At 39.5% G+C, this 16,336-nt stretch overlaps 1 protein-coding gene across 2 annotated transcripts in view; it reads left to right on the plus strand.

Moving 5' to 3' along the window:
* The window catches only part of LOC128611208 (gamma-aminobutyric acid receptor subunit alpha-2), a 59,054-nt gene that overhangs the window by 18,420 nt on the left and 24,298 nt on the right, over positions 1-16,336 (plus strand). For both annotated transcript variants that reach the window (XM_053630554.1, XM_053630556.1), the window contains 4 exons: positions 3,861-3,928; positions 9,915-10,135; positions 14,084-14,166; positions 14,253-14,396. In XM_053630554.1, coding sequence (XP_053486529.1) covers positions 3,861-3,928; positions 9,915-10,135; positions 14,084-14,166; positions 14,253-14,396 — 516 coding nt within the window. The remainder of the gene's footprint in view (positions 1-3,860; positions 3,929-9,914; positions 10,136-14,083; positions 14,167-14,252; positions 14,397-16,336) is intronic.

Consider the following 16,336-nt stretch of genomic DNA (forward strand, 5'->3'; position numbering starts at 1 on the left):
CAGTTTGAACTTTGACCTCTTTTCCCAGTCTTTGGCTGTCCGGTTTAGGTGAGTCCTTGCCAACGTGCCTCAAGGTTCAATGTGCTGGGAATTTATGAGAGCTTTTCTGCTCAAAAAGTGGTTGTTTGAGCCATTCTCCTCTGACCTCTGTCATCACCAAGACGTTTTCACCCGCAGAACTGCCACTCACTGGTTGTGGTTTATTTTTTTGCATCACTTTGAAATACTCAAACTAGCCCATCTGGCACCAACAACCATGTATGCGATGGTTAAAGTCACAATGATCACATTTTTTCCCATTCTGATGTTTGATGTGAACATTGACTAAAAAGCTTGACCTTCATATGCATGAATTTTCTTGATTACGCTTCTGCCACACGATTGGCTGACTGGATATTTGCATGAATACGCAGGTGTACAGGCTTTAGGAGTAACAGAATACATGTAACGACGTTACATCAGGATACGTTGATCAGGATACAAAAAACTGGTAACTAATCCGTTACACTTAGGTCAAAAAACAAAGTAATCAGATTACAGGTACATGTTGTAAAAATAAAAAAGCAATATGAATACTAGCAGGATTACAATTGTTTTCATTTAAAACCAAAGAAAAGAATATTTTGTCATAGCAAAATATAGACACCACCCAGAATATAGTCACACCAGCTTTTATGATGTAATGTCACCCACATCAGGCACAGTGATCTTTTGCTTATTTATTTATTTATTTATTTTATTACAAATCCAAACAATGAACATGTTTTTAAGCTCTAAATAAAAGTATTGTAGATCATATTGCTTTTCTCTTGACTTTGTTTACATACGTGACCTTGAAGTAATCCAAAAATAATCAGATTACATGACTTTGATATTGTGATACTTGGATGACGTAACTGATTACATTTTTATGAAGTAATTTGTAACTGTAATGGAATACATTTTTAAAGTAAACCTCCCAACCCTGCGGGTGTAGAGGTGTTCCTATAAGAGTGGCTGGTGGGGGGGTTTTCCCAGTTTTTTTTTTTATTATTCATTTCATTCCCACTTACTTGTTGAATGTCTGCATCTGTGACCCACTGCAATTATTCACATCATGTTTTACCTTGGAGAAAAAAAAGGACAGAGTACAGAGCCATTGAAGGCGAGAGGTTCTTTGTATGTATGAGCTGACCTTTGTCTCTCCAGGAGTGTTCTGTGATGGAAGCATGTATTTTGAAGCACTTTAATGCAAAAAAAAGAGCATTATGAGAGTCGGGGCACAGGGCGAAAAACATCAAGGCAAAGCTAGGCCTTTGAAAGCACCATTCTTTCCTCCCTCTGAGGGGAATTAACCAACCTACATTACATATCTATTAATAAACCAGAACATCATCCTGGGGCTCTGAAAGCACTCCTCAGTTTTAAACAGTAAATTATCGCCAACCCCTTCAGGGCATCTGCTTTTAATTTAAGCATATGTGTGTATCAAACAATAATATTTAATTTATTTTTTCATACTTTTTGGGCATATATGGAATTGCAGAAAAATGCTCTCTGTTGTTCTTGTGGAGGAAACTGAAAGATTATCTCTGCTTAGAAATCAAGCTTTTGTTTGAATGCAAGCCATTGTTTTTCTTAGTAACTGATTATTGTATTCTCTGATAAACTACATCATTAGATATTCCTCATCTTTAGTTGGTACATGTCTCACACGCGAATGGTAAATTAAATAAATTCTATTATCTACTGTTTACACAGAATGTGGACCTGATTTTTTAACGTACAGTCTCTGACTGAGGACTCCGAGCCTGATCAAGATCCCAGAGGTCATTTTGATTGTATGTTGTTTAGCGTTAATGAGCAACACTTAACAATCCACATCTAAGTGTGAACAGCCGCCACAGAGAGAACAAAAAGCCAGACAAGGATCTTTCTGAGTCATCCAGGGATAAACAGGAGCAAGGGTGAGCAGAATGACATGGAAAGCCTGACAAAGAAGAAAGAGAAATACCTATTTAATGACAATCACCAAAATAGAAGTGAGAAAGTGAGACAGATAGAGTCCGTCAGTGGCAGAGACACAAAGCAGAGCCAGAAAAGATGTCACAATATTGATCTAGAGGTGGATGGAAGTTCAGAATCTCAGTGAAACATTTAATAAAAAGTATCAAACACTATGCAAGACTTACAATGAAACAAGGACGAGCGTAACACGATACATAAGGACAGAACAGTGACAACAATGAAGTGCTGAACCAGTGCTGATGAGCTAAACGTGAAACAGGTGAATGAGACATGTGACATGGTGCAGTAGCTGATGGGAAATGTAGTTTCTAGTCCTTTTCCAATATTACATGACAGACCCACCCCCTCGAAGTGCGTAACCAGTTCATGAAGGGGTCCTGGATCTGGCACACCAGATGTGCCTAAGCATTTCAGAGTTCCATAGTGTGTCCTCCCTCGTGGGGATGGATAGAGGACAGTTAACGTGTTTACTGAGCTTCAGATGTGGGTTAGTCTCTTCCTCACCATAGAGAGATGACATCTCACCGGCTTAGCTTGAGCATGGAGCTACTGCGTAGTCTGTGGTGGGAACGAAGCCCAAGGCAGAGCCCGAGTGGGGAGCGACATTCACCATGAAGACAAAGGAGGAAGCGACGCTCTCCTTGAGGCCAGAGGGGGGAGAGAAGTTCTCCACCAAGCATGAGGGACGACCAATGTCCTCCGTGGAGCAGAAACGGGGAGCATTATCCTCAGCCGAGCAGGACGTCAGAGCAATGTCCTCAACCAAGCAGGAAGGTCGGAGCGACGTCCTCAGTGAAATAGAAAGGCGGAGCATTGTCCGAAGCGTAGCCTGGCGTAGTGACGTCCAAGGCGGAGCAAGGAAGCAAAGCGGGGCTCTTGGCTGCACCGGCAAGCGGCGTGACGTCCTCAGCTGAACAGGGAGACTGAGCGGCATCCTCAGCTGAACAAATATGCTGAGTGGTGTCCTCAGCTGAACAGGGGTGCTGAGCGGCATCCTCAGTTGAGCAGGGAGGCTGAACAACATTCTCTGTTGACTCAGCAGGTTGAACAAGATCCACAGTAGGGGAGGGAGGCGGATCAATGTCCTTAGTGGGGCAAGAAGGCTGGGAGATGGTTTCCGCCTGGCTGGAAGGCTCCTTCTCAAGGTACGCCCTGAGGGAGTACATCATGTCGAGCCATTCCTGATTGGCCTTGATCAGCCATTCTTGATTGGCCTTGAGAAGGAAGGGAGAATCTCCCTTCCTTCTCCCACCGTGGTTTTTTCCCTTTCAAAAAGGGCCTCTTGCACACTGAAAAAATCTGTTGCATCTATTTATTCGATCTTGCGTTCTATCACGATATTGATTTAGAGGCGTATACAAATGCAGAATATCAGTAAAACATTTAATAATCAAACAAAACACCATACAACACTTACATGAACCAAGGACGAGCTTAACATGATACATAAGAACAGCACAAACAATGCAAGACAACAGTGTAGTGCTGAACGTGACTATATATATACACACCAGTGCTAATGAGTTAAACGTGAAACAGGTGAATGAGACATGTGGTATGGTGCAGTGGCTGATGGGAAACGTAGTTTCTAACCCTTTTCCGATATTACATGACAAAAGACAGCGCTGAGGAGTACTTACAAGCACTTCAAGACATCTTTTTATTTCACATGGGAATTTAGGCACTGTGAGGTTAGAATCTGAACTCAAGGTAACAAACATGCTTGTAGAATTTTCTTTTCTTAGCATTTTTTAAGTAGTGAAAATGTAATATGATGACATGATATGAAAATGTAACATTTAAAATAGCATTATCAAATGAGTCTTTGCCTCTTCCCGCATTCTCTTTTGCAGATCGGGTCACCACAGTGAAGACTGATATCTACGTCACCAGTTTTGGGCCTGTTTCAGACACTGATATGGTGAGTTGACTGTACTTAATCTTTAAAAAGCCACAAAAGAAATGGTCATATTTATTTTACAGAAGTAACCTCATGAAAGGGGATTGTTCAGGTGTTATGATCTAAATGTTCATGGTATCATAACCTAATACAAAGATATCATGGTTTGTTTCATGGCATCATTGTATTAATCGACAATTAAAAAGCGCATGCTGGTGGTGGTGAAAATGAAAGGAAAAATCGATTACAAAATCTTTGCACATCCCCATACAGTATATATAAAACGAAAACCAAACGGAAACAATGTTTTTAAAAATCTCGTACTTATGGTTACGAGGAAAGGCCATGCGCTGAGCCAAAAAAAGCACAGCTGTATGCAGCACTGCTTAGCCAAAAATAGATCGTTATTTGGTTAGTTCTGGTCAGCAATGCTAGGTTCTTCTCTACGCTTGATAGCCATCTTATATAACAAATATGACAAACACTAGTGGCAGCCACGTATTTTGTTTGGGGGTTTGTTTGGTTGTTTTTGTTGTGACGTCTCCATCACATGCACAGAAAAACAGAGGTTACAGTTGTGTCAAAGTTGATCAGTGAAAAAAATAAAGAGCAGGTAGATGGTAATAGACAGGAATGGGCCATTCCTCCATCAAATTACTTTCATAAAGTGACAGTGCATCAATATTATCTTCACTTCAATATATATTTGAAATATATTGGATATAAATGTTAGAGACAACATTGTTGTTTCCCCTCCTCTGCTCAGTTTTGTCCATGTGAGAGACAAAGAGCCACTTCATATGTGTAGGGGCCAGTAGTAAATTGACAATGGCCCGTGGTGGCCCTGCCGGTATCAGATGTTGCCATATGAGGGGGTGAAATGAAAAGTGATGCCACCTGACTGCAAACGTGCCACACTGAATTAGATTCTCCTCCCCTGATAAGCCAGAGGAAGCAGCTCTATGACTCATGGATCCGCCAGCGCAGCTGTCTCCATTATCGATTCAAATAGTGACGCAGCCAAAGGAAGCAGCATTTTAATGCAGGTTTTAATCAAAGCAGTCTAAGCATGGAATCAGACACAGCATGGGGTGCAAAAGGAGGCAAAGCTGTTCATAAATAGCACAGGAGGTGTATGCAGATATTTATATATATATATATATATATATATATATATATATATATATATATATATATGTGCGTATAATACATATTACGGGTGGAGCACAATGATACTATTTGTATCTGTGTCTTTTGAGTGCTACAAATATCGGTATCCGGATTTAAACCTGATGTTGGCGTGTCCTAAACTGGAAAGGATTTTTTTATTGTTTGTTTTTTTTAATTAATTATGAACCCCACTATTATGAAGTTGGGAAACACTGGAAAGCAGTGGAGAAAAATGCCATCTGTCAGCATGGTGTATGAATTCTGGCTCGGTCAGCTCCTCAATATCAGCCACGTACATCATTCGAGTTCATAATTAGTCCAAAATAGAAACGTGCATATACAGCTAATTTTTTTTTTTCGTACCTGCCTGTGATATTTTGTTAGTTCTATTTCCCAAAATATGTGGTCTTTCTTTGTCTTGCAAGCTTCATATCTGACAGCTTGCTCACATCTGGATGAACGTCAAAACGTCATACTTATTTTGCATCCTGCGGGCTTCCAGTCCTGATGCACATCTCTACTTCAAACAAGGAAGGAAGGAAAGAAATGCAAATAGTGTGCCTTTTATTCGTATCTTGTTATAACATGTTATTTTCATAAATTCATAATTCCTATAAAGTTACATTTATCATGCTCATATTTTTATCCATTTAATAGCATTATAGTATACAATGCAATCAGATGTTGTCAGACACTCCTGTATGGTATGTATTTTGTGCATGATCCCTTCGTTCTTTGCTTTAGCACATCAGCTCTGTCTTGTCTGCGTAAAGATTAAACACTTCTCATGCTGCTTCAAAGCTCAAAGAATCACAAACCAGCAGGACATGTCTCACCTCCCCTCCACAGTTCTGCCCTTCTTCTGGTTCCATTCTCTAGCTCTCTGTCCAAATCCTCCATAATCCATCCTCTGTCTTCTACCACAGGTCTCCCTGTGTCTCCTCTCGCTCTCTTCTCTCAGCTACATGCCGGATTAAATTAGCTCTGTAGAGGGACCTGTACACTGCTGTCTTCTTTCTCCTCTTTCATTCAGGGTATAATGTAACACATTAATGCAAATCATCGTTTTTGCCCTCCTTGTTACTGATGTACAGGCTGTCCCCTTTCCATAGAAGAGACACACAAGCTCAACGGGCACGTCCAGGCTTTACTTTGATATATTTTTCATTTTCAAAGACAAATTGTCCTATTTCTTTTCCTCCACACATTTCCTGGAGCTCATCCTTTCTCTCATTCCTTCCTCACCGCACCATCTTTCACTCTCTCTATTTCAAGGGGTTTGACAGTTGTCATTTTTTTTTTTTTTGCACCTTTTGAAATGGATTCACTCTCATTCTTCCGACAGTGGAGCCTTTCATGGATCCCACGTACACGCTGTTCCCCTACCAATTACTGAAAATGATTTTTCTGTATTTAATTTAATTTTAACCTGATGTTACATAAACTTCAGGCTCTTTCAAGATATTTTACCTGCAGCATTAGGCATTCGACATTAGTCAACCTTTGATCACTGATCGGGCTGTTGGAGTAGCCGCTAATGAATTATGCACGTCTGTAAGAAATGATTAGGGCTGCTGGGCTGTACATGGTCTTAAACATCTAAAGATTGCACTGTTGTTGTTTTTTTGTGGTTGTTTTTTTTTTGTTTGTTTTGTTTTGTTTTTACACATCCATTTTAATGATGATGAATGGCCTTTTCATGTATCTGGTGTTTTATCTCTTGTTGTCAAGTGGTATTGACTTTAGGGTTAAGATCTTGATGCTATATCTAAAGGACTTGAGGCAGTTAGTAAAAACCATTTTTCTTTTTCTAAATCCTGTTTTGCTGCTCCTCTCTGCTTCTGCTTTAGGATCTTTCGCACTTTCATTTTCAGAGCCAATCCTCTACTGATCTCTGAAGTTTGCAGATAAACAGAAAATGTATATTTGCTGCTAAGAGTCTGAATGGACCACGCAAACACTGTATCATTTGTACGTTTCAATTTTTGCACTTTTCTCATGTTAAATGTGTTAATCAATCGAAAATGGAAAGCTAAGACACATATTCAGACACCACTGTATCATATCATGTTGAATTAGAATTCTGTGTATCATTACAGCCCTATATTTTAATGAGGAAATTTCCAGTGAAATGCCCATTTATAAATGTATTTTTTCAATCTTGCATTTACATGAGAAGAAACAAATAGAAGGAAATAGTAGAGTTAAAGTGCTAACCAGGGTTAACCAGACTAACCCAACTAATAAAGTAGGACCCATGTCTACACATATAAACACAGGGAACCCAGAGAACTCATGAGTATCTTATTACATTTTGCATTTACGGCCCAGTTTGCTTTAATCATTAGCTGCTGTCATGTCTCTCCCTGGGTGTCTACAGTGAGCCATACCTCCACCAGATTGCACAGTATCTATTAAATTAGTGTTGCGGTGTGAATGCGATACAGAGTGGGCTTCCCTCAGACTCAGAGGAGAGGCCAGGCCAAGTCAGTGATGGATGAAAGGGGATGCTGTAAGTCACTTTGATATGATTAAGCAGCTCTTCACTTGCCTCAGTTTTCCATGGAGAGACACTGGGGTGTGGGAAAAATGAAAGGAAATGGGAAAATGAGGTGGCAGGGATGTGATGGCTTGAGAAAGGGCAGCAATTGTTTAGTGTCTGTACTGCTCTTCTGCCCCCACTAAGGTTGATGATTGTACTGCAAGGGTCAAATAGAGACATCAGTGCTTTTGCTGGCGCTCCAGACAAACCTGCATTATCCTGCACTTGATACCACACAGAACTTTCACACTAACAGCTTGTTGTTTTACTGTTAACAAACAGTGTGCCAAAGCTGTTGTCTTTACTTTATTTGGCATTTTCCAAGCAGCAAAAATTTTAAATCTAATATAATTAATTTCATGGCATTATAAACTCAGCAAAAAAAGAAACGTCCCCTTTTCAGTATTTTAAAGATAATTTTGTAAAATCCAAAGAAGCTTTATAGATCTTTATTGGAAAGAGTTTAAACGAGGTTTTTCATGCTTGTTCAATGAACCATAAACTATTATTGTACATGCACCTGTGGAACAGTCTTTAAGACACTAGCATTTTAAAGGCAGTGAGAATTAAGGTCACAGTTACAGTAATTTAGGAGACTAAAGAGACCTTTCTACTGACTCTGAAAAACACAAGAAGAAAGATGCCTAGGGTTCCTGCTCACCTGAGTGGACATGCCATAGGCCTGCTGCAGGGAGACATGAGGACTGGAGATGTGTCCAGAGCAAAAAACCTGCAATGTCTGTAATGTAAGATGCCTAAGACAGTGCTCCATGAGACAGGAAGGACAGCTGATCGTCCTTGCAGTGGAAAATTACATGTAACCATGTGTCCCCCCAGACGTGATCGAGAACTTTCAAATGCCTTGGTGGAAGAGTGGAGTAACATCTCACAGCAAGAACTGACAAATCTGGTGCAGTCCATGAGGATGAGATGCACTGTAGTACTTAAATCAGTTGGTGGACACACCAGATACCGACTATTACTTTTATTATTGACAGCCACCCCCACCCCCCACCCCCTTGTTCAGGAACTCATTATTCCATTTCTGTTCGTCAAATGTCTGTGAAACTTGTTCAGTTTATGTCTCAGCTGTTGAATCTTTTTATGTTAATACAAATATTTACACATTATGAAATTTGCTGGAAATAAAAGCAATTGAATGTGAGAGTTTCTTTATACTATACTAGATATTGGCATGTTGCTCATACAGTTTAGTTATATTTATTCAATTCAGTATAAATAGAGGCAGCAGAAATTCAGCCAGTTGAATTGCTTTTCATAATAACAAGATGAATGTAAGAAAAATTCAATAAAACAAATGCCAAAAATAATGAATCACAATTTATTATATTGTTTATGCAAGTTTTATTTTTACATATTTATATTTTGCTGTTTTGTTTTATTTTGTTTTTCAGTTTTGATATTTGTTTTCTGTTTTGGTTATATACTGTGTTGTTGAGTCAAAGGTGTTTTTATTGTATTATTTTAATGTTTAATTCTGTACTAATAACTGTAATGGCTTACTGTATAATGTCCTTTAGTAATAACCACATTATTATTATTATTATTATTATTATTATTATTATTATTACTACTACTACTAATAATAATAATAATAATAATGGCAAAACTGCCTTATATCTTTATGAAACATTATTTTCCTGATTGTTGCATGGCATTGTCAATACTTTGATCATCTCCTAGCCAGTTCCCATTCTAGGCACTTCTCCTTCTACTGTGTGGTCACATGATCCCATCATCCCAATATAGGGTGCACTCAGCACCACTAGATGACCTTAACTTTGAAAGGCTCAAGTGGTAAATTTAATAATGCATCATGTTAGAAAGGTTTACGATTTTAAGATAAGGATTAGTCATTTTGATAAAGATTTAAGCTGAATGTTGTACTGGCAAATATTACTTTCTGCTAGCTCACACTGACAGAATCAATGAGTGAGTGTTCCTTAGCGTGAACCGCAGTAAGAAAAAATGCAGTAGCTTGAAATGCTTTTGAGAAAGATTTGCTTTCAACAGTACAGATTTGCTGCATTAACATGCCCTCGTCAGTAATTGTATAAAAAAAAAAAAATTAAGGATTTGCAGTGAGTTTAACAACAGAGATGAAAGCTTCTGTCATTGTTACACACAGATTTCAATTATTTTCAAACTTGAAGATGAAAAAGCCTTTATTTTAGTATGGAAAACAAACTGTGCTGACAATACAGTGACACCTAGAAAGACCTTGGGCACTGAAAGGAACATTATGTTTCTCTGTTTTCTTGCCTTTTTAAATAGGAATACACAATAGATGTGTTCTTCAGGCAGAGCTGGAAAGATGAGAGGTTGAAATTTGAGGGACCAATGAACATCCTGCGTCTCAACAACCTGATGGCCAGCAAAATCTGGACTCCGGACACATTCTTTCATAATGGGAAGAAATCAGTGGCACACAACATGACCATGCCTAATAAGCTCCTGCGTATCCAGGATGATGGCACTCTGCTTTACACCATGAGGTGAGTAAATATACAGTATCTCACAAAAGTGAGTACACCCCTCACATTTTTGTCAATATTTAATTATATCTTTTCATGTGACAACACTGAAGAAATTACACTTTCCTACAATGTAAAGTAGTGAGTGTACAGCTTGTAGAGCAGTGTAAATTTGCTGTCCCCTCAAAATAACTCAACACACAGCCATTAATGTCTACACCGCTGGCAACAAAAGTGAGTACACCCCTAAGTGAAAATGTCCAAATTGGGCCCAAAGTGTCTGCCTTAACTCTCTTGGGCATGGAGTTCACCAGAGCTACACAGGTTGCCACTGGAGTCCTGTTCCACTCCTCCATGACGACATCACAGAGTTGGTGGATGTTAGAGACCTTGTGCTCCTCCACCTTCTGTTTGAGGATGCCCCACAGATGCTCAATAGGGTTTAGGTCTGGAGACATGCTTGGCCAGTCCATCACCTTCACCCTCAGCTTCTTTAGCAAGGCAGTGGTCATCTTGGAGGTGTGTTTGGGGTCGTTATCATGCTGGAATACTGCATACTGATCATGCTCTGCTTCAGTATGTTACAGTAAATGTTGGCATTCATGGTTCCCTCAATAAACTGGAGCTCCCCAGTGCCGGCAGCACTCATGCAGCCCCAGACCATGACACTCCCACCACCATGCTTGACTGTAGGCAAGACACACTTGTCTTTGTACTCCTCACCTGGTTGCCGCCAAACACACTTGACACCATCTGAACCAAATAAGATTATCTTGGTCTCATAATCCATGTCCTTAGTCTGCTTGTCTTCAGCAAACTGTATGCGGGCTTTCTAGTGCATCATCTTTAGAAGAGGCTTCCTTCTGGGATGACAGCCATGCAAACCAATTTGATGCAGTGTGCGGCGTATGGTCTGAGCACTGACAGTCTGACCCCCCACCCCTTCAACCTCTGCAGCAATGCTGGCAGCACTCATACGTCTATTCATTGAGGGAACCATGAATGCCAACATTTACTGTGACATAGTGAAGCAGAGCATGATCAGTATGCAGTATTCGAGCATGATAACGACCCCAAACATACCTCCAAGATGACCACTGCCTTGCTAAAGAAGCTGAGGGTGAAGGTGATGGACTGGCCAAGCATGTCTCCAGACCTAATCCCTATTGAGCATCTGTGGGGCATCCTCAAACGGAAGGTGGGGGAGCACAAGGTCTCTAACATCCACCAACTCCGTGATGTCGTCATGGAGTGGAACAGGACTCCAGTGGCAACCTGTGAAGCTCTGGTGAACTCCATGCCCAAGAGGGTTAAGGCAGTGCTGGAAAATAATGGTGGCCACACAAAATATTGACACTTTGGGCCCAATTTGGACATTTTCACTTAGGGGTGTACTCACTTTTGTTGCCAGCGGTTTAGACATTAATGGCTGTGTGTTGAGTTATTTTGAGGGGACAGCAAATTTACACTGTTACACAAGCTGTACACTCACTACTTTGCATTGTAGCAAAGTGTCATTTGTTTAGTGTTGTCACATGAAAAGATATAATCAAATATTGACAAAAATGTGAGGGGTGTACTCACTTTTGTGAGATACTGTACATAGTATGCTGTAGGTAGTATATGCTGCAGAACATCAAAACTCTTCAGATGGAAGATCACACAGTACTAATCATCTAGAACAGGGGTGTCCAATCTTATCTGGAAAGGGCTGGTATGGGTAGGTTTTCATTCCAACCAAGCAGAAGCCACACCTGAGTCTATTAAAAGTCAAAATTGGGGCAGTGGGCAATGGTGGCTTGGCAGTTAAGGCTCAGGCTTACTGATTGGAAGGTCGAGGGGTCAAGCTTCCACTGTTGGGTCCTTGAGCAAGGCCCTTAACCCTCTCTGCTCCAGAGGTGCTGTATCATGGCTGACCCTGCACTCTGACCCCAGCTTCCTGACATATAAGAATTTCACTGTGCTGTAATGTATATGTGATCAATAAAGACTATCATTAAGATCAACTGATTAAACAGGTGGAATCAGGTGTGGCTTCTGCTTGATTGGAATGAAAACCTGCACCACACCGGCCCTTTACAGATAGGATTGGAGCTACTCGTTTGTATTTTTTTTTTTTTCAAATATGCTGTATGAAATACACTACCAGTCAAAAGTTTGGAGACACTTGACTGAAATGTTTCTCATGATCTGAAGGTGTATGTTTAAATGCTTGAAATCGGTGACAAAAATATAATTGTGCCAACATGTTCATTTCTTTCATTAGAAAACTAACATTTAATTTACAAAAAAAATATATTTTTTAAATGGATGACTTAACATTCCGAAATATTCAGAAAAGCAGCTGAGAAGTGTCCAGCATAGGTGGGAACTCCTTTAATACTGTTTAAAAAGCAATTCAGGGGGATTCCTCAAGAAATTGGTTGAGTAAGTGGCAAGAATACATTTCTGGAAATTCTAGGCAAAAAGGGTGTCGAATTTAAAGATGCTAAAATACATTATTTTGATTTTTTGGGGGGATTTTTTATCACAACATGATTCCCATAGTTCCATTTATTCCAGAGTTTTGATGATTTTATTATTATTCTAAAATGTGTGAGAAAAAATTTAAATAAAGAATGAGTGTGTCTAAACTTTTGACCGGTAGCGTATATTATCACATTTATTGAGAACATCTTCCTAACCGGTAACTTGATACTGAAAACATGACTGCTGATTCAGTGGACATCTCATTGCTTTCTAAATGATGCTTCAAGAGTGCCTGATGTTTGTCTCATGCCTCACTTGCTATACACCAAATAAAATTCCGGAGTCCTAATACATAAATAATAGCACACAACTGGCCGTGCTGGTTTACGAAAATAACCGATGATGGGGTGGTGTGATATGCAGTGGATTATTTTCATTTTATACATATCACTGCGATTTTCCAATAATTACAACACATCATACTGTTTAACCATTTATACTTGCAATTAATGTAATGGAACGTCCATGAGACAGGTTCACTTACAGTACATTGTTGTAGCTGCAAACAGTTGTTCTCTCACCAAGAAGTTAATAAGATTGGTTTTATTTTTTATATGCGGCTTGTCGTTTGACAGAGAAGCCACAAAGCGTGAACACGTCTGTCCTGAAACCTCTTCCTCTGTCAAATAACTTTGTAACTGATTGTTACAAAGTGCTGACATCCGAAACTCCATCCAGAGATGTTAGGCAAATGTCTACTAACAGAAAACTTCATCATATCAACGACTGTACATTTGTCTTTGTTAAAAACGCAACCATTTAAAAAAAAATTATAATAATGTGTTATATAAGCCATAGTTTATGCAGACCATCTGCCATACATGTCCTTGTGATTGAGCTGTTACTATAGAAATTATGACATTAGAATGAGCGCATAAAAATAAACGTATCACTTAACTTACAGCCGGAACTACTGTCAAAGCCATGCTGTTTTAGAAAAAAATAAAACCGATTCAAGAATTTAACCTCTCTGTGGTGTAATCTAACATTAACTATTACACTATATCATTCTAATTTCTGTATAGATTTCAACATGGAACTAGCAAAACCAAAGTGCTTCCTACAAAACATCTTGCCCTTTCTTGAACTTATACATTGGGAGAGCTGCTATATATAAATGCTATATCTCTTTCTGAGGGCAGTACATTACAGTTCTCTTTGTTAATATAATGTGATTGACCTTTTCAAAGGGAATGTTATTCACATCATGATATTAGGGGGTAATAGCGAGAGTCTTATAATGGGAAAAACACCACCAGGAATCGCGCTTCGTCCAGCACATTTATTATTTTCACTTTTTATTTTTAAATGGCATTTGCTGCCTTATTCCTTCATTTTCACCTAAAAAAAATAATAAAAGAATAACATGCATTTCTATTTTTATGCTTTTCATGGAACTTAGTGTGTGTGTGTGGGTGTGTGTGTGTGTGTGTGTGACAGGTTGACGGTGCATGCTGAGTGTCCAATGCATCTTGAGGACTTTCCCATGGATTTCCACTCCTGTCCTCTCAAATTTGGCAGCTGTGAGTGCAACACTCTTCACCTTTGATCACCTTAGATTATAGGGTCAGATTACTGAGGTGATAAATGTGTGACTCGCATTCCATAGATGCATACACAACAACAGAGGTGACGTACACCTGGACAAAGAACGCCTCAAACTCGGTGGTGGTGGAGGGGGAGAGCTCCCGATTAAACCAGTATGATTTACTGGGACAGACTGTAGGCAATGAGACAATTAAATCCAGCACTGGTGAGTGGCTCTGCATAAACTTCCACAAGAACAGTTTTTCATCCTGTGCTTTTTTTTTGCTTTTCTGTTGTTGTTGTTGTTGTTGTTGTTGTTGTTTTTTCTTATATTATGGCAAGGAACATAAGTATAGATATTCTTCATGTCAGATGGTTGCTATGTTCTAGCAAGTGCCACATTTCATTTTCTCGGTCGCAATATTTATATTGCCTTCTCTGGACGCAACTGAGCAACGCAGCCAGAAACACTTACATTTATTTTTCAACACCAACTTCACCTCCACACCCCCTTCTCCTTGCTCTCGATGTATTCATGCTGTGGCCTGCGGCGCCGCTTTTCGCTCGTTGCCATTTAGCGGTTCAGTAAAGCAAACAAAAATGGCACAGGCAAAATCTCTCGACAAGACTTTCCACTTCTGCTGAGCACAGAAAACCCCCAGTACATCACCTCTCTGGATTTAGAGACAACCATGGCTGGCATTCTACAGGAGGAAAACAACATTCTGTCTCTTATTGTGATTCCTCTCCGTGTCTGTCTGGTTGTGCATGTCATTGCCTCTCTGGTTTCTCTCTTCTTTATTTTACTTCATCTGAGCCAGTGGCTGTAAAGACATCAGGGAAGGAAACACCTACACCTGTCTATAGCTCTCTGTCCCTCACAGAGTCTGTGAATTGTGAGAGGTATGAGAAACAGGCTGGAGGGATACAAACAGAATTCATCCTATATAATTGGATTGCATGTAGTGAATGAAACTAAAAGCAGTAATGCACTTCCATTGTGCATATAGTATATTAACAACAATAGAGCCATCTTAGCAATAACACCACTTTCCTAAGCTTATGTGGTTTAATCGTCCGCGTTGCAGGGTAAATTTGAAAGGGTCATAAATCAATTACCCTATTATTTAAATACACAGTGCAACACCATGAACAAATGGTTTAAGTGATTTAGTAACAGAAACGCTGCGTATGCTCGTGTCTTATGTGTCTAGCAGTGGGAGATCGATCCTGTCGCTGATTGAACCCTACTTAGCCACCATGGAGCCTCCTGGCTCTCTCAAACACGCACTCAGCTACGGACGTCTTCTTTTAGAACGCATCACGTGTTCGCCTCCAGCTCGATAAGGTCATATAAAGGTCATCCTGCTCCTACATTATTATCATCTGATTGTCCAGCTCTACATTGTGCGAATACTCTTAATCAAGCTGTTGTGGTAGACGATGGGAAGCCACTTCCCATTGTGTCTCCATGGACAGAATTTCCAGCAGCACGTCTCGAATGTCCTCAAAGGACACTTTCTTTAAAGACTGTTCATTTAGCCAAGCAAGGAAAAAAAACGTCATATCAGGAAGAATATGCATACATGATTACAACACATGTACGTACTGTAAGAGTAAGCAAAAAAAACCAAAAAAAAAAACCAAACATAACGCTGGCTTGAGGCTTTCTCAGTGGGTAGTATAGTAAATCTCTTAATTGCATAGTGTAAGATTAATCATTTATTATGACAGGGTTAGCAGGCAGTCTTGTTTTGGGGAAATTAATAGTACTAAGCAAAGTGATGTTTAATATCAGTTTATCCACAAATGTTTATATTTGCTTGAAATTACCATATATAATTTTAAGCTATTTCAAATAAACAATAATGCAACAATAACAAGATTTTTTTAAAAAGGTATGTAATTGATCTTCCTAAAATACACAATGCCATGAAATACCTGACTGCTTTTCCCTGCTTAAATTATCCCATACATCAATTATACTGAGATAGACGGTCGTTTTAGTACTGTGGGTTGCATCAGATTTCCACTCGCACTTGTTTTCAATATTTTGGGCAAGTTACGATCATGCTGAAAGACACAGGATTCATAGAAATCTGCATCACTGTGTTTCTTACCAGCTGTTTTTTCTGACATACTGGCACCTTAATTCGATTTTTTTTT

The sequence above is a fragment of the Ictalurus furcatus genome, chromosome 8 (genome assembly GCF_023375685.1).
Source record: "Ictalurus furcatus strain D&B chromosome 8, Billie_1.0, whole genome shotgun sequence".
Classification (NCBI taxonomy): Eukaryota; Metazoa; Chordata; class Actinopteri; order Siluriformes; family Ictaluridae; genus Ictalurus; species Ictalurus furcatus.